At 40.7% G+C, this 18323-nt stretch overlaps 2 protein-coding genes across 2 annotated transcripts; both read right to left on the bottom strand.

The window, feature by feature from the left end:
• Window positions 1–473: 473 nt before the first annotated feature.
• On the bottom strand, window positions 474–2177 carry ppp1r27b (protein phosphatase 1, regulatory subunit 27b). The gene is made up of 3 exons (XM_007545081.2): window positions 1589–2177; window positions 1359–1509; window positions 474–1063 (listed from the first exon to the last, which is right to left on the bottom strand). The coding sequence occupies exons 1-3, from the start codon at window positions 1815–1817 to the stop codon at window positions 940–942; spliced, it is 504 nt and encodes a 167-aa protein (XP_007545143.1). The 5' UTR covers window positions 1818–2177; the 3' UTR covers window positions 474–939.
• Window positions 2178–4328: 2151 nt separating this feature from the next.
• Window positions 4329–15069, bottom strand: p4hb (prolyl 4-hydroxylase, beta polypeptide). The gene is made up of 11 exons (XM_007545071.2): window positions 14741–15069; window positions 12508–12714; window positions 11400–11533; window positions 11127–11264; window positions 9254–9358; window positions 9045–9170; window positions 8087–8287; window positions 7739–7859; window positions 7013–7194; window positions 6284–6391; window positions 4329–5210 (listed from the first exon to the last, which is right to left on the bottom strand). Exons 1-11 carry the CDS (start codon window positions 14877–14879, stop codon window positions 5139–5141), a joined length of 1533 nt encoding a protein of 510 aa, XP_007545133.1. The 5' UTR covers window positions 14880–15069; the 3' UTR covers window positions 4329–5138.
• Between the last annotated feature and the right edge of the window lie 3254 nt (window positions 15070–18323).

The following is an 18323-nucleotide window of genomic DNA, read 5'->3' as shown; positions in this document are numbered from 1 at the left end:
TTATTTAAATAGCACCAATTAACAACATGTTACCTCAAGGAACTTTACATAAACAAAAATACTTACGCACTTGTGATTTTAAGTATTTGTGATTTCTAAGTTGTTTATTGAAATCAATATGGAATAAGGCTGTAACACAAAATATGGAATACTCTGGATGCACCTGCATTCGAGTTTCACTTTTTGAATTGAATTACTGAAATAAATGTTCTTTTGTTTAGATTAACCTATATGTGTTGATTTAAGACTAACGAAGAACCTTGATCCATTATAATTCATGGTGTTTCATTGGAAACGGAACACTAACTTTAACGTGATGTTACAGAGTTGCTCTGTTGGTTTAACATCTAAAAAAATGTATTTAGCTTAAACGTCTGATTCTCTTTTCCGCTAAATAACTTTTTAAAATCTGTTCAGTTTAACCTTAATGTTCACTGCAGGGTAAAGCAAAGACGTCAGGAATTAATTAACTTTATTTAAACAAGTAAAAAAGGACAAACAAGTTAATGAACAGTACAATTAGTTAAAAATGATCAAAACACAACAACAAACTTGCTGGTAAAGGCTAAAAACATAAACATGACAGTAAACTTAGAAATGGAACTAAAAAGTGCAACAGCTTTGTTTCACAAAGTCGAACATTCCTGCACATTCAGATAACGATATATATAAAAAAGCTAAGTTATAAAAAGGTCTGAGGCGCGGAGAGGACGCAGCAGGTTGGTTATGCTGGAGTAAAACAGTCCAGTCAGACAAGTCTGTCGGCTCTGCCGGCCGGCCCTTCGTCCACCCGGCGTCCATCCCCTCCCGGAGCTGTGGCAGCTCAAAAAACCAGGAACCTGGACTGATGCGGCTTTCTCCGCTCACCGCCGAAGAACGTTCGGAACAACCTGCAGCGGCTTTTGGACGACTGTGGAGCCCAAGGGACCTCTGGGGTCTTCAGTCGTTGACCGCCAGCCCAAAGAGCCTCAGCAGCTCCTTGTTGTCCGGGTCGATGAGGTCAGCCGGCTTCTCGCCGCACTCGTTCTCCAGCTCCGGGTCGGCGCCCAGCGACAGCAGGTAGCTGAAGGGGAAACCAGACACACTCCAGGTCAGTCAAGGTGAGATGTCTGCGCAGCGGAAAGCCCTGTCTGAGTCCCTGTATCTTAGAATCTGACAAGTAACTTTTCAGCAAAAAAAATAGGAGCTTGTTTCAGAGCTGTAGTGTACAATTTATCTGAAATATATTGTGGATTCATTCCATATTCAGTAGCGCTTCATACGTATCGTGCAGCACTGACTGTAATTATGACATAATGATACCCAGAGTTCCCTGCTCTTGCTGCAGAGTCTCTAAATGAACCGGTGTGGACGCTCACCTTGCGATGTGTGGGAAGCCGTCGCTGCATGCCATGTGCAGCGGGGTCCACCCCTCCTCGTCTCTCTGGTGGATATCTGCTCCGTAGTGCACCAGCAGCTGCACGCACTCCAGATTCCCGGTCAGGACTGCCTCGTGGATGGCTGCCATTCCTTTTGAGAGAGAGAGCTCTTTTAGTGTTTTAAAATTTTGCCTGATTGCAAAGCTCACAATCCTGAAAAGGCCCCTCACCAGAGTGGTAAATGGTGTCCAGCTTGACCCTGCTGGCCCTGATGAAACGTCCGATCCTCTCCAGCTCGCCGTGCCTGACGCAGTCCTGGAAAACGACGTCGTTGGGGAAGTGGACGCTCCGGACCGGCTTCAGGGAGGCTGCGCTCTTGCAGGTGACTGGAAGGCTGCAGCGCTGGCTGTAAGCTTTGATTCCCAGGGTCTGGGACACGGGGCATCGGTAGTACTTCATCCTGGAGTCTTGTTGCAGAAGAACTTGAAAAAGCTGTAAGTAAGTCCCTTTAGGGGGTGTGTCTCTCTCTTGGATCAACCTCTCCTCTGAGTGTGCAGCTTCCTCCGTGGCTCTTTTATTCTCCCTGCCGGCCTATTTTAAGATCAGCTGCAAGATTTGGAAGATGAGTGGGCTCAAACCAGTTCCCTCCCTCTGACCAGTCACATGCCTCTTCAGACAGCTTACATCAACACACATAACAGCCAGTAACCTCCTGGACCTGGGTCAACATCACATTTCTTGGTGTTGTCCACTTAAATAAATCAGTGACACCCCTTCAGCTGACAGGAAGGTAGGAGGCTGGAGGTTTCTAGTAAACACCAGGCAGGATCGGGTGAGGTGAAGTCCCCATGAGGGGCTGTTGATGGTAAAGTGAACTGATAAACATGTTTGATTACCGTTATAGGGTGTGACACGGCAGATGATAATTTCTAGATTGTTTTGCTTCATCCTGCTGTTTACTTGTTGGGAATCAGCTTTGAATAAGAGTTGAAGCATTTCAGAGAATGAATTATATAGAGATTAAAGTTTTAGTTGTTACAGAGCAAAGTTTGGTATGTTCATAATTACCTCCTTTACTTTGGTAAAACACTGGACTTTCCATTATTTACCAACATAACGATGTACTGATTAAGGGTTATGGATGATTGTATGTGGGTCACTTGGCATTGCATACAGGCCCATACTGCTCCAAATGAAAGTGAGACTTGTATACAAGTCCAGGGATAAGTTAGGTTTAAGTGGAAGGAAAAAGTGTGGTTGAAGTTAATAGCCTGGGTTAGCCTAAGCCCTGACAGGATTGGGAACAAATCCTGGTCAAAATTTGTAAGAGATTCATGAACTGCAGCCTTCAAAAACCACCAGATACATCCAAGACATTGTTCCTATTTTAATTCTGGGAGCTTTGCCATCTAATTCTGAGAACAAAATCTAACTATGCCAAATTGTGCATGCAAAGTATCTTGATATATCTGCACACTTAATTTAGCGTCTGCCCTACCAAAGCTCTTTTTAAACAACTTTGTTTCAGTTGCAGCTAAATTGTTGCCTAAATCTGAGATGTCAGAATCGTCTTATTTGGACCCAGGAGAAAAATACCAGATGGCTTGGTGGTCCAAAGTCCTCGTTTTAGATTAAAAGTACATTTTATTTAGAAATGAAGGTCCCCATTTCAGAGTGAAGGAAGAATTGAGAGAGTAACGGGTTTGCTGGAGGTCAAGTTTGAAGTTTCACAGTAATTTAAGAAGCCACATCATCTGGTGTTGACCCCATGAATTTGATCAAGGCCAGAACCAGAGCAGCCAACTACAAGAGCATTTTAATGTTTTCCCCGACATTAATACCTCATTTAAGTCATGGCACAACTGTGCTGGATTATCAAACTCAACTAAAACTCAGAATATATGGGACGGCATCAAAAAAAAAATGATGGAATTCTGTATCATTTTCACTGATGTTATGCAATTTAATTTTAGCCTCAGCCTTGAGAAGCAAATCCCAGTCAAAATTTGGGATTGTACAAGAGATGGAGACGTATGCCCATCTCTTACACCCCTCTTCTCTACCAGTTATTTTTCCTACTCAGTTTTTTGATATATTTGGGTAGAGCTCCCTCACCAGCTTGGCCTTTTGAAGGATTTCAATTACCATCTGCTGGACAAGTGAGAAGTCAATCTTACTATAGTCTTAGCCAGAACATCTGGAGTAGTTTTACTATTTTTTTTTACTTATTGAAAATCAGCTTTAAATGTGTGTAATGTTGGTGTACAATAATAGCCTCAAAGACTTACAGCTACTTAAGATTACAGAAAATAGATTTGACTAGATGAGGGTTAAATTACCAAATCTCAAATGAATTAAATCTTTATATATGCATTTCAGAATCAGAACTACATGCAGTGGCATTTCATGACTTCAGTGCAAAAACACCACAAATCCACACATTTCCATTTTTCTTTTTTTATTGGCCACCATTTCACATTTTCCACATTAATTTGAATATGATGGAATGGTTTTGTTAGTCCCCCCCCCCCCCCAAAACCCAATGCTAGTTGACAAACACAACCGTCCCCCACTCTACTCAACCCCCTTTATGCCCAAACAGACATGTTTACATTCTCTCAGACAAGCAAACATTCTCCACACGGCACCTTGGCAACTATGGGTGCCGAGTAGAGCCAAAAGAGAAGCAGGAGACTGCAGTGTGGGTAAGGGGCGGGGCTGTGCACCTGTTCCCTCCCCACTTCAGATACAAACTGCACCAATCTGTCTGCTTCAGTAACCACAGTGAATCTCCAATTAGGCGTGAATGCAGTGCGACCCATCAGAACCGGCTCTGGTCACCCTACAGGTCTGAGAGGGTGAGTAAGGGCCACCTCGGCCCCAAAAGGGCCAACCGCCCGGCAACAGTTGGGCACGATGGTACAATAAGAATAAGTCCTAAATTAAAAATAAAAACAAATACCCCCGATGTGAATGCAATTAAATAAGAGATTTTACTCAAACGTTAACTGTTCCTGTTAGGCAAAAATAAGTCAGTAGATATGCTGACATGAGGAGAAAGAACTGAAATATGTGGGAATGAAGAAATGGCACCCAACCCCCTGCTGGAAGATAGAAAATGACTGGTCTCGGCTACAGATGTGAGGGGGAGGGGTTTTGTGTGTGCTACACCGAGTTTACTTAAAAAAATATATAAAAAAAATAAAATTAAAAAAAAAATTAAGGATGGCCCCTTGTCCCCTGAGACAGTCCTTACAAAACCCAATGGTCCTCTGGATTTCTTGAAGAGGGAGAACACTGGCAGCCCCCAAACCTTCAGCTTGCAGATCATTTCATTCAGTTCAAAACATTTTGTCATTTTACAGATGGGAGTCATAAACCTGTTAGGAAAATTAGTATTTCAAAAACTGGACATCAGTGCTATTTTTTTGTTCTTAAATCATTTGGTCAAAACTATACAAGGCTGTGATGAGGAGCCTTGTGTAGAGGCATTGGGGGTCACTGTCCCAAGGATCCTGCAGGAGGAATGAGACCAGTCTGGGCAGAACGTGCCAAATTAAAGATTTAGATGGTGAACACCAAAAAAAACTGCCGAACCAGCCGTGGATGGTCAGACTGGTTGGTTCTCAGGCTAGCTTTACTGAAGGACAGTTTAAGGTGGACTGTTAATGTTCACAGGACAGGGAAGGTCCACGAGGAAGCAAAGGTGGTGGTGACTGGTTGGAACGGTTGGGGTGGGTCTCCTCTCGCCTTCTCTCTCTCTCTCTCTTCCTGCAGCTCTTACAACTCGTCGTGTCCGTCATCGTCGTCGCCGCCGTCCTCGCCATCCGAGTCATCCACATCTTCCAAGTCCTGAGTGTGAACAACAGTGGTCAGAACACTGGCAACTTTATGCAAACACGTGCCTGTTTAAATATAGTAGTTGCCTGAAGTGAAGGTTCAAACCCTTATAGAGCAACTTCAAAAGGAATTTAGAGAAAATTTGACTTATTCATTCCTGCAATACAGCATTTTGAGGCAATAAAGCCATCATTCACAGATCCCGAAAACTGCATAATGTTTGTGCAATGAAATGGTCTAAAAGTCTAAATGTTTAAGGCAGTACAAGCTATATAATGATTAGGAATTTGTGGGGAAGTGACTAAAGTGAAAAGAAATTGCAGCAACAGAATTTCAAAACATTTATGGTAAACGTCAACCAGTCTCGTTCAAGCTGAAGAGGCACGTGCAGCTCCAACAGGAGGCTCAGGTCTCCACAGAAAGCCCAGTGACAGCTGACCAGACAGCTGCAATTAGACCTCAGATGTCTAATGTGAGATGAGGTGGGCTCATTGTGAGACAGGCAGGTGTTAATATGGAGGAACCCCCAGACCCACACAAATGTTTATGCGACTGTCCCACTGTGGCATGGAGGAAACTTTAGTCTGCATCTCTAACCAAGTAAGCTGCAGCAATGAAGTTGACAGTAAAGTTTAAAGGTTGCCAACTTCTAAAGAGTCACAAGATGTAATTTTTTGTCTTTTGGTTCTTTAACTTCCACCCTGATACTGCAGATATGTGGAAATATACATTTGGTTTAAACTAATGCAGACAATCTACATTTATATACATTCACTGATTGTATGAAAAGATATTTCAAAGTGAAAAAACTGGGAAGACATGGATTTTTGCAAAGTTTATGCACAGGCCTTCCCTTATTTAACCATTTACATGAAATTTTAAAACTAAAAATGTAAAATGTCAATTCAGCAACTGTAGCTAGAGGCTAAACTATCCACCTTAATCCATTTAGTCAAGTGCAAAAACAAAGGGTAGGTTTTGTTTTTAAATTAAAAGGTCGAACATTTTCTACCAACTATTTCTCATGAAGCTGCAACCCTGAAGCTCAGGATTCAGGGTCGGCTTTAGTCAGCTCACAAACTCACATCTGTATCGATGTCGTCGTCTCCTGCAGGAGCGCCTCCATCTTTACCGCCGCTCTCCAGGAACTTTGTGAAGCCCTCCAGCGTTCTCTCTCCATTATAATCAATCACCTGTTGACCACAAGTAGTAAAAGCACATTAATCAGGTCAAAGAATGCAATGGAAACAAGAAGCCATGTGGCTAAAAGTTTAAAATTTCATTACATTTGGCTAGATGTTCATCAGACAACTGTAAATTGTACATTAACGTGTTTTATAGAACCTTCCTTAGATTTCCGATGCTATAAAACTTCTTAAACACTTTGCTCCACTGCACAACATAAAAGGAGACAGTTGCATTACAACATGAGGGCTTCCAGCCTTGGCCTTCTGGCTCACTGTGCAGGACGCTGCAGATGTTTCCACATCGTTTACACCAGATTTTTATAAGCGAGTAAATAAACGGCTTCAGCAGAACTCAACAGGCTGAGGAGCTACTGGTGTGTCACAAATTAAACATTTAAAGCAAATTTTTTTTAGTAACAGAACTGTCAGCGTATGGTACAGTATAGTTAGGCTTTTTTCTTCCAATTAACTTTCCATGTTTCATTGCAGCACAGCCTTTTGTCTTTAGCAAAGGCATTTTGTGGTCCATGTGGAGACAACCACCAGTAGTTCATCTATATTTTAAAAAGTAATTTGTGCTTGTAGAAGCAGTCTGTTCTGATTTCATGCAAGTTATGGAAGGATTACCTCGCGACCCTCTCCTGCAGGGAAGAACTTTAGCGTAGGGAAGCTGTGGACTTTGACCTCTTCGATCTCGTTGGCAGTGGAGTCCATCTTGGCCACGATGATGTCACTGCTGTCTTTGTACTTCTCTCCCAGCTGCTCCCAGATGGGAGCCAGCTGTTTGCAGTGCCCACACCAAGGAGCATCTGGAACGCAGCGCCATGTTTTTTTTAGCATCAATTTTAATATTACTGCAGTATTGAATGTAGCAGATCAAGAGAAACCCAAGTTTACACTTTCTGCATGTTAATTCAGGTTCTAAATGTGCTGTAAAGTGAAAACCTCAACTTCACTCTGACTGCCAGAAATTGTCCACCTGTTCATCACCAGTCAGAAAATATAAGCTTTTCCCCGGCTGTGCCTTACTGGCCATCAGCTGCGTTTCAACAGCCAGACGTGGAAAACGATCCCAAAAATAAAACCCATTTGGACTGGGATGGGTATAAAATACTCCTGCTGCTATATTTATCTTTGCAACATTAGAGCCTGGCAGGAAGTGGAGCTGACGGGGCACAAAGAGCACCTGAAGTCAACTCTTAGATATTCGAGACGGGCTTACAAAGAATTAAAGTTTCAGACTGAAGATGGATGTCTGGTCATTTGCCTTTGAGGAATTAAGCTTTAATAATAAAAAACTAAAAATAAAAGGCTAAAAAAAAAAATAAAAAAAAAAGTAAAATGATTTCTTACAGAATTCAACAAAGACGTTCTTAGTAGGGTTGAATGCAACCTCCTCGAAGTTTTTGCCCACCAGGACCTTGACGGGGGTCTTGTCCCAGTCTTCAGGGATGTCCTGGCTCATGAGGTGGGCCTGGAAACAGTTAAGGAAAGAAAAATAGGCAGCAGTTAGTTCTGGCTGCATTTTGGCACCAACTAGAATACAACTCCAACAAAAATAAAATAAGAGGTGGTGCATACAGTGTGGCTAAAATTGTTCACACTATGCTACATATTTATAACAGTTAAAATGAGCCTTTGGATGGTAAACTATCTATAGCCACTGCTGCTGCTGCTACAAGCAGCCTCTCAGGGCTTCACCTTTAGTTTGCCCTCGACGAACAGCGTGCAGAACTCAATGATGCTCGCTGCCGTGATGTCGCTGCTCTCAGGCTTGTACTTGGTCATCTCGTCCTCCAGCGTGATGAGGCGGATGGCGGGGCAGTCCTCTTTCTTCAGGCCGAAAAACTCCAGGATGCGCTGGTTGTCATCGATGTCGCTGTCGATGAAGATGAACAGGATCTGGACACAGAGTTGGGAGATAAACGCCCGACTTTTTCCATGGAAAACTTACAATAGCTTAATGTTATAATGACAAGTTATTTCATGAAGGTTACCCATGAGATTAAATGAATGCAGGTTCTCATAAAGAGGCTCAAATTTTATACAATTCGAGATCACCTAGCAGCAAGACAAGGCTGTTGCATCATTTGCCTATTTAAGAGCCACACAAATCAAGATAAAATTTAAGCCAAGCCTAATAAAGATTTAAATAACAACCGTCATTTAACTTAAAATTAAATTCAACCATCACCCCAGCTTCAGGTGTATATTGTTTTTTTATAGTAAAACAAAGACATTTTTATTATTAACTACCCAAATAAACTACAATAGCCCTGCTTTGAGAAAATTTGCTTCACAGGTAAAGCAGACAAATTCAACTCCCTCCGATAGCATCTGCTAACCTTCGGCTGGTGGTTTTGTTAACCAAATTGCTCAGCAGCATTAAATTACACAGGATGCAGGCTTATAGTGCATTTATCCAAGTAAATGTCCAAGAGGCAACTTAATACATTTTCTGAGCTGGAACGAAAAGAAAACCTGAATATGAGGTTTTTAAATTTATGATCTGAATTTTAAAAGACACTGAAGGTTAAAAACCAGGTATTGCGATTTACTGCATATTCAAACTAAATCTGTTGCTTTATGTAAACGGTTCAACGCGGTCGATTCTGTAACTTTCAGTAACATCACTTGGTTGTCCTGAGGGTTGACCTACCTGACCCTTGAATCCCTCAGCAGCTTTCTTAAAGTGGTCCATTTTGTCCTGGAAGTCAGAAGCAGCTTTGGGCAGGAACATGAGGATGTGGGACTTTATGTCTCCGCCAAAGATTTTTGGGGCAGTCTGCAATAGGGAAAGATGAACGTATTAATACATTAAAAGTGTATCAATAGTATGAAGGGAGAACCGTCTTGGTTTAATTTTACCTGCTCTGTGAACTCAATGACCAGCGGCAGCTGGTTGGCCTTAACAAAAGCCAAGAGCTTCTCCTTCGTCAGCTCTCCATCAAAGGTATTGCGACCTTCATCGAACTGTCAAGAAAACATGGAAACACTTAGACGCAAATATTGACCACCTGGTGTCCCACCTAATCTGCCTGTGAACCAGCAAACTGCTCTAAAATCATCCAACTCTCTGCAGACCAAACAGGCCGTTTATTGGGCATCAAGAATAGCAGCTGTAGTTCTCTGCCAAGTGGCTCTTGCTGGCACACAATAGCAGAGGATAACCTTCTAAGCACTGAAACCTAAAACCAAATCCCAGTTGCAATAAACAAGCTAAAATCCACCGGCTGTTTATTGAGCTGATCCCCTACTTTAGGAGGGTTCACCAACTGCAACCTTCGGATTAAAGTAAGTTTACCAGCATGAACCTCTGGCTGCTCAGCAGTGGCAGAAAGTGGAAGCACAGGTACAAGTCCTAACATGAGAAATCATCATCAGCCCTATAATCGCAAGTTAAGCCATAATCAAAATAAAGGTTTGAAATACTTCACAGTGTAATCTTTAATATGGGGTTTGCCTTCTGAATTGAAAGTTCAAAAATTGTCACAATATTTGAAATTTGAGCCTCACCTGTAGAGTGCAGCTCAATTTCCTAAATACACTTTGTCACAGCCTTTCATTCAAATTATGATCAGCCAGAGCTCACCGTAAAATGTCCTGGTTGGAGTGGACATTGTAATGCTAAACTTGGGTATCTTTTCATAACATTGAAAACTTGTGTGCTCTGCAAGATATTTTATAGATAGACCAAATGAAAAGTATTCATAAAAAATAGAATCATGAGCTACAGTCCCCAAAAAGCTTAAGACAAAAAGTTTTGTTTTTTTAAAGCATTTGAAAAAAACGGACATTTGATTACTTCATTTCCGTAACCGATCCTTTGTACTTTGACCCAATCTGACAAATCACAATCTCACACAAGTTGATTGTTCTGCTCATAAAAGGACTTCAAGGCCCAGCATATCAGAACAAGTGCACTATGTGCAGCGTACAGCTATAATTAAAGCAAAGTGAGAAAGTCATGCAAGAGTGAGAAAGGAAACTATTCACTGATTTTCTTGATTACCAACATCTCTTCCCTACCAAAAAAAAACAATACAAATGAAACCTTCTACATGTGTGCAGCGTACAAGTTTTTATTTATTTATTTTTTAATTTCCACCAAATCTCCAGATGGCTTCAAGGTCTTAAAGATTTAAGTTTGTCATCTTAAAAACTGGAGCCACTTTTAACATGGCAAGTCTGTCACTTTACACCTACAACACAAAAGTCAGACTGAAATGATCAGTGGTCATTACACCAGTTTAAGGTTTAATGACTAAGCAACTCCAAAATAACGAAACTCCGATATCCTTTTATCCTGATAAAAGGATATGGCATTTAAGTCAATAAATTCCTTAGTCAATATAGAGTGGCGCTTGGAAAGGCAGACCATTCCCTAATACAGCAAACAGCTCAATAGCACCAAGTCATTCATTAGTTGGGTCAAGCAACATAACCCAACATCCAAGACGTTGAATGACCTCAGAGGAACTAGGATTAGCAACAGATATTTGACACTTCGTCTGAAGCATCAAATTCCTGAAGGTGTAGATCAAACGCCAGCAAGGCGCCGTCAGCGGCTGGATCACCAATTCACATGCCTCCATTACATAAGCAAAAAAGATAACCTACATTCAGTAGACCTCAACTCGACCTCAAACACTTTAGAAGCTGCATCTTAGACATTTTGCAAAATCAGATCAAATGGCCTAATGCACCGCTCAATTTTAAATCTCTCCAAGTAGAAAGTCACCTTTTTGAAGAGGATGACGCCATCTTTGGACACCTCAAACTTTGAGTAAATTTCGTCACTGGAGGTCATGGCGAAGGGAACGTCATCCATGGCTTCAGCTGCTTTTTCCAAGGCTTTGGCATCAGCAGACTCAGCATCCTGTAAACAAAGAAAACAGTAGCATTCAGTAAGTTTTGTACAAGTCTTAAAGACAGAGGCTTAACCTGTATTATGGGCCTTATGATGGGCTTAAAAGGAAGATTGGGCCCAAATACTTCTGTTCTGGAGACTCACCTTAAAGAATCCAATGACTGCCACCTCATTGTCAGCAATCAAGGACTCTGCTGCAGTGACCTCAGTCAGGGTGGCGACAGCAGGCCCTGTGCGCTTCTTCAGCCAGTTGACGATGTCATCTGCCTGCCTGCCAGCTGCCAAAAAATAAAGAGACCATCAATAAGTGTGCAAGAAGCTGGCTCAGACGGATGCAGGGAATCTGAAATTGTAGAGTTTCTAATGTGGGTAAACTGAAAGATGGAACCATGCGAGTGCTTGTGAGAACGCTTCAGCGGCTTTGACAGTGAAAACGACAGAAGAAACTTCTGCAATTTCTAGCAAAAACTTCAAAGTGCTTCAAGCGGAAGTGAAGTTTGTTTTCAACCCAAAATTTAAATGAACCTTCATTTCATGTTTAAATTTGTTTTAAAAAAATGGGGCTGATTGTTTATGAAAATCGTTTTCACCCCCAAACTGTTCAGGGTTTTGATGAGGGAGAAAACAAAAAAAAGTGGGGCAAGGAATTTATAAAACTGATGTTATTAATCTAAATTTAGATATCACACTGGTGAACAAAACGGGCGCTGCAACAAAGTAGTCCTGGTTGAGCTGCATGTGGGAGGCGGTTGAGTCAAAAAGACTAGGTCCAACCCACAGTAGTCACTTCCACAAAACCACTTCCAAGCTTCTCCCTCCCCTCCCTTTCCTTTCCTAAAGGAGTCAGACGCGAGCCGGCCGAAGAGACGACGTGAAGAAATGCACATAGGTCTGCCCCGACTCAGCTGCAGCATGAGGGGAACGTGCTGAGGAAGCCCGGCCCCCCTGCGCTCCGATTGGTCGAATTACTTTTTGATGCTGTTGTGCGGGTCAAATTGCCAGGGTGAACAGAGTCTGCAGGTCTGGCTTTGAACCATTCATGATCATATTTTCAGATCATTTTAAAGCACAACACTTCTTGTTCCGAGAAGAGATCGTCTAAAATCACGACACGTTATCGCTGCTGAAATTATTCAAGTAGTGATCAAGACAAATTACTGTAAAATCGGCAACCAGTTAAAAATCCAGACAGATTATCTACAAATACCAGGTCGAGATGGATGAGTAGGTTCCCAGTGACTGCATCACTCACCAGAGTACTCCTTGGGAGACTCCTTCTCTCCACCCTTGAAGAACTTGATGGTGGGGTACCCCCGAACGCCGTACTCCTGAGCTAGCTCGCTTTCTTCGGTGGCGTCCACTTTGCCGAGGCGGATTTCTGAGCCCTCGGCCTTCAGCAGGCCGGCAGCTTTGGCGTACTCTGGAGCCAGGGCCTTGCAGTGGCCACACCAAGGTGCATCTGTGGAGCGCAATCAAGAGGATTTCATGGGTCGTTGCAGCAAAATATGAGCAGAAGGACAAAGTGGGAGTCACAGATCATCTTGATTCAGGAGAATTCAACAATATTGGGAGTGGTACAGCAGAGAAAGATAAAAGTATCTAAACAGAGTTTTGATTTAAAAACAAAATAAACTGTACACGCGCTGCATAAGTAAATAAACTTTGACGCATTGTCTTGCTGCCACACATTTAAGGAAAGTTTAACTTTTTAATGTTTTTTAACGACCAGAAAGAAATCTTGTGAGTGCTGGAGCTGACGGAAGGAATTTCTGTTGATTCTGAAGAATGAAGGGCAACGTTTCATCTCAGATGCATATGGATGTCAGGCGAGTACAATTTTAAATCATTTTACAAACAAGAGGCAAGAACGTTAACTGATTAGAGAAAATGTGTTTTTAAGCAGAAAAGCCAGCTTGTCTAATTTTTCTATGCAATATTTATTTGCACAGAACACTACACAATGATACATTATAATGAGGTTCCTCCCTTACATGGATTCAATTTGCAAAAAGTAAGATGTCTTTTCCTGATGAGATTTTTTGTAACAAAAATCAAGCAGAAATGATACATTAGGCAAATATCAATTCTAGTAAACTAACCTCTCTTTTTTTTATTAAAAGTCGTGCTAATTTTCACCTCAGGATAAAACATTTATTAAGAGCACAGGCAATAATGACTTATCTTTTCATAAACGTGTTCAGTATCCAAACTGTATGAATCCTGCATTTTACTGACACTTCCTCCTCTCCACCAGTGTTGTACTTTAGTTTCCACATAGACATGCTTTTAGTGAGGCAGAAATATTTACATATTTTTTTTACATTCCTGGTTAAAGAAATTCATACACAATACATTTAAAACTTTCCAGTGAGGAATTACTAAAGGGCATCTACTCCGTCTTAATCATATGCTGCTTCAGGTCAGACTCTTACTGTAAAGTGAATCTACTATTCCAGTTAATTTAAACCATGTTTGAACTTTACTCAAAAGATTATTGAAAGTAAAGAGACAAAGGATGGATAAAGAACCTATGATTGGTTCAAAAGTATCCTTTAGAGGCCATCTTTGCACATTCCAACCAGATGGCAGGCCCATCAGAAGTGACACGTCTAATTAAGTCGAAAGCCTTGCATCACTTGTCAATGAGCAAAACTTCCTTGTCCGAGTCCAGTCAACGTAAACGTGCACGCGTACATGAACTTTTGTAAAGTACACGTCAACCTAGCTGCACACAACCCGTGATCCCCGCCCAGCTGAGGATGTACGTGGGCATTTAATCTACTTCTCACCCGGTGCTCATTGGTCGGTGTCGGCCCACGGCACCGTTTGACTGGTCCACACTGCTGTCACACAATCCACGGAGCAGGTCCCAACAATCTGACAAAAGTGTAGCGGGATGGGCCCGGATGGCCCGTCAAGATTTGGTGCAAGCATTCAAGAACTGATCTGGTTCAACGCAGATTCAACCATGTTCTCACTTATTTAACTGGGGTGTTTATGTCCCATAAAGGGGTTAACGAAATATGAAAGTACTTGTGCGAAGCCACAGATGACAATCGAAACTTACAGCTCTTTTCTCATTAACTCAAGGCGATAATAATAAAGAGGCAGCCAACCAGAATATCCCAGGAACAAAGTTTATCTAAACAAGGATCAACTGCTTAAATTAATTTAGCATTTAATTTTACCCATTACCAAAAAAAAATGCTAACATTTTTGGTATATTTTTTGCTAGCTTGTCAAATTCAACCAGAACACCTGCAAAAGAAAGAAAACATACCGTCTGAAATGCAATGTCTAGTTTTTTCCCCCTAAAAAAGTTTAAAAAGTAGTTAGCCAAGTAAGCTAACTGATGCAGAATTTATCAAAACATATGCGTCTTGTGTGCTAGCGGTTCCTACCTGCAACCTAAAACCTGGAAGTTTAACGCTAACCTTAACAGCGAAAAGTGCAGCTAGTGGCAGTTAGCAGCCTGGGATACTTACAGAACTCAACCAAGAGGTTGGGATGAGCCAGGAGAGCCTCGTCGAAGTTACTTTTCTTCAGCACCAAGACATCATCTTCTTCTGCGATGTCAGCCCTGCTGGCAACGGCCAGTGTACACAGCAGCCAAAACTTAAACATAGTTACCGTCGAGTTTTCTTCTTAAATACAGAGACGAAAGCTGCAGACGCAATTGGTTGCGAGTTAGTAGATAAATTCGTATCAATTTGTGAGTTTTTGTTTTCTTGTTTAGGGTTGGGAGAGTAGCTGGTATTTTTGTGTCTACCGCTACTAACGTGGCAGTGCACGCAGAAAACCGGAGGGGTCAACTGCAGTGCGCATGCGCATTTATGGGGCCGAAAGCAGTTCGTGTTGAAATGTGACTGGACCGCAGCAGGCTGCACCTGGAAGTGAAAAGTAGGCTCCACGAAACACTGCAGCCGGGAAGAAAACACAGCCGCTGTGAGGACGTGATGATGCTTCATCAAAACATACACCGTATTTCATTATTATTGAAGCATAATACTTTCTCTTAAAAAAATAAATTAAAAACCTTTTAGGTTTATTTTTTAGACTCGTTCGATCATTTGTTCCTGATCTATTCCAGCTTTATGTATTTCTAGGTCAGATTTATAAGTAAGGAATGGTCTAATTACAGATGCATTTCACTATATTACATTATAATCAAAAAGTTTAATTCTGTTTAAAAAGAGAAACTTATAATTTCACATTTATAAGCTATTATTATTGTTATTTGGCACAATAAAAGGGACTCCCAAGGACATTTAAGCCAAAACTTACCACAGAGCATGTCCTGAAAAAAAAAAAAAAAAAAAAGCTGAAGTGGAACAGCCTAAACCTAAAGCAAAGAAGATGCGTCTGTAAGGGGTGTTATTAATTAAATGAATTATCATCCTTCAGCTGATCATCTTCTGCATGCAATGTTGCTAGCTAATAACTCCCTGGGAATTAGTTTATAGGTGCAATAAACCGTGTTGTGCATGTAAACCGGTGTAATCTTTAACATCTTTTCCAGTTAAATAAAAAGTTGTTTAAATGAGAGGTAATGACATAATCAAACTAAAACCATTATTTAACTGTAAGGTGGGATGGATTTTCTTTTCTTTTTTTTTTGTAGATTCTGTCTCTCAAAGTTGAGGTGAACTCGTGAAAAAAAATTGCCACCTCTCCAACTTTTGTAAGTGGGAAAACATGAAAACAAAAATAAACAGTGTATCAAAGACTTATTATCTGTTACAGATGGATTTCAACATCATTTATAAAAACATGAGCAGTGTGGTGTACATTTAGATTCAGTCCACCTTAAATGAGATCTTCACCAATTGACCTAGAAATCATATACTGAGTAAACAAAGTTCATCTGTGTGTAACTTAATCTCAGTAAATATATTTTTTCTAGGTGGTGCAAAGCTGCTAGAGACCCGCCTCATAGTTGCAATAAAAGATAGTTCTGATATATATTGACTTAAGTATTAAATGAACTGGTTCAGGACACAAACACAAACACGAAAGGAACATATTTTTTATATAGCAAAGAAAAAATACAAGAGAATCTGGTATCACAAAGAAAAGCTATGGAGAAATTAGGGCTGCACATTTGCACCGTACTCCCATTTAATTTATGCAATGAGAGTATTCACACTATTTCCTAATTCTGGGATTTTTGTTTGGTTCAAATAAGGCAACTGTACAGAGGTATCTGGAGAAAGTTTTTTTGTGTGTCCAAAAAACAAAGTCTAAGTGATGAGTTACTTTACTAAGCTTTATAATATTAACAACCTGTGGTTGTTTCCTGTATCACCACAAAATATTTCCTCAAGAGGTTTTGATTTTTGTGTGGAAGACTTAAAGATGTTGCCAAGTGTTCACAGAAGACCCTTTCAATAATTCATAATATCAAGAAACACATATGTTACCCCAGAAAATTTACACAGATGATACATTTTTGTAAAATCCAAACTAATAACAGACTAAACCTACACGTCTAATTGCCGTTTGAAGCGACAATTGATAAATAGTCGAGAGGAAGGTTTAAAGACATTTGCCGCACAGTTTAAAGAAACAGTGCATGTGTGTGCAGCGTAACAGAGGAGTGGCTATACCGGGAAATTTTGAAGTTGTTCAGCCAGTAATGTTAGAGTTTAGATCCAGAAATATCTCTACAGGAAACATGCATGAAAACAAGCATTTCAGGTAATAGTGACTGAGGCTTTTCAGTCAATGCAAAGAGCAACAGCTGAACAGTGGGACGAATGCACACAGATACATTCAATCAGTTTCACTTTCTGAAATTAAAGAAGCTTGTGGAAGTGTAACATTTTGTGAGTTGCCAGTTTAAACAAGTTATTTGTCCAGACGACGAGCCAGTGAGAGGTTACAGTTCCTTGCTAATTTTGGTCTGTTAATGATACATTTTAACCTTTTGATAACAGAACAAGCAACTTTAGTGCCTCTTCAAAACAGGAATTAGGTACATAAGTTTGAACAGACAGTCAAAATTATACGTAAACTCCAACTCATACGACTCATACTCATACACGTTGCAAAGAAGCAATTTGAATTCTGGCTGAGTAGGACACATTTTCATTTAAACTGGCTGGTTTCCAGAGACAGCCACTTTGTTTAAATTTACTCCACATATTTTAAACAGGGTCATGGCTAGAAACTAAATGTTAGCGGGTTTTAATAATGTTGTTACTAGACTCAATATCTCGTTGGAGCACTAAATTGTGTCCTACTTAGTGTCAACCTTAGCTTGATTGCTCCGACAGATAGCTAAGCTTTGGTCTTAACCCTCCATGAAGCTTCCTGTTTGTACTAAACGCATTACGTTTCTCTACAGCTTGCTAAAAACAGATGTATTTAAATATTATTGGGAGTGCATGTATATATTTGAGCCAGTTATTTATTTATTATTATTATTTTTTAATATTCCACTCTGGAAAAAGCTGCAGTGTAAAGGATGATCACCAGAAAGTCAGTGTAAATAACTTCATTGCCATCATCTGTAAGTACACTCTTGAATCTGTGTGGCATAGATTTGTATCACAGTGAATTATGACATACTGTTTCTTTACTGCCAATTTAAAACCTTGTGGGAGAAGGGTGATAATGACAGACGTTTCAAAATGTTGATGAAATAATCTTGTCTTTAGTAAATGAGATGGTGAGCAGCAGCAGGACAGGGCAGCTGAGAGCAACATATTCTACTTAGATTCTAAAGTTCACATGATATGCCAACAAAGACGACTGCTTTTGTCACAGAGCATGTTACATTTTCCCAGAACTATAAGTGATTTCAGAGTTCAGAGTCCTGACAAGTAGTGGCAAATGCTGTTACCTCTACCAAATCAATAGTTCTCTGCACCAGACAGCAGATAACAGCCAATCAGTCATTGATGCAAGAGTCATTACGACTGTTTGTTAGAATCGATAAACCTCTAATGTATTTTATGCACTAGGGTGGACTTCTGAGAGAGTAAAGCACAAATAAAAGAAGCATTCTGCTGTTTGCAGTGACCTGTGTTCAGTTTCAAACAGTAAATACCTATAAAATGTCATATT

Source organism: Poecilia formosa, unplaced genomic scaffold, assembly GCF_000485575.1.
Source record: "Poecilia formosa unplaced genomic scaffold, Poecilia_formosa-5.1.2 Scaffold11, whole genome shotgun sequence".
Lineage (NCBI taxonomy): Eukaryota > Metazoa > Chordata > Actinopteri > Cyprinodontiformes > Poeciliidae > Poecilia > Poecilia formosa.
Note: the sequence above shows the minus strand (reverse complement) of the source record. Positions and strands in the feature narration are given on the sequence as shown.

Bases quoted from the DNA above. Each gene is read 5' to 3' on its own strand.
- ppp1r27b (XM_007545081.2), bottom strand. From the start codon at position 1,817: ATGAAGTACTACCGATGCCCCGTGTCCCAGACCCTGGGAATCAAAGCT. The intron at 1,510-1,588 runs GTGAGGGGCCTT...CTCTCTCAAAAG, and splicing joins GGACACCATTTACCACTCTG to GAATGGCAGCCATCCACGAG. The intron at 1,064-1,358 runs GTGAGCGTCCAC...TTTCCCCTTCAG, and splicing joins GGCTTCCCACACATCGCAAG to CTACCTGCTGTCGCTGGGCG.
- p4hb (XM_007545071.2), bottom strand. From the start codon at position 14,879: ATGTTTAAGTTTTGGCTGCTGTGTACACTGGCCGTTGCCAGCAGGGCT. The intron at 12,715-14,740 runs GTAAGTATCCCA...TGCGCTCCACAG, and splicing joins CAACCTCTTGGTTGAGTTCT to ATGCACCTTGGTGTGGCCAC. The intron at 9,359-11,126 runs GTGACTTTCTAC...TTTTCTTGACAG, and splicing joins GCGTCATCCTCTTCAAAAAG to TTCGATGAAGGTCGCAATAC.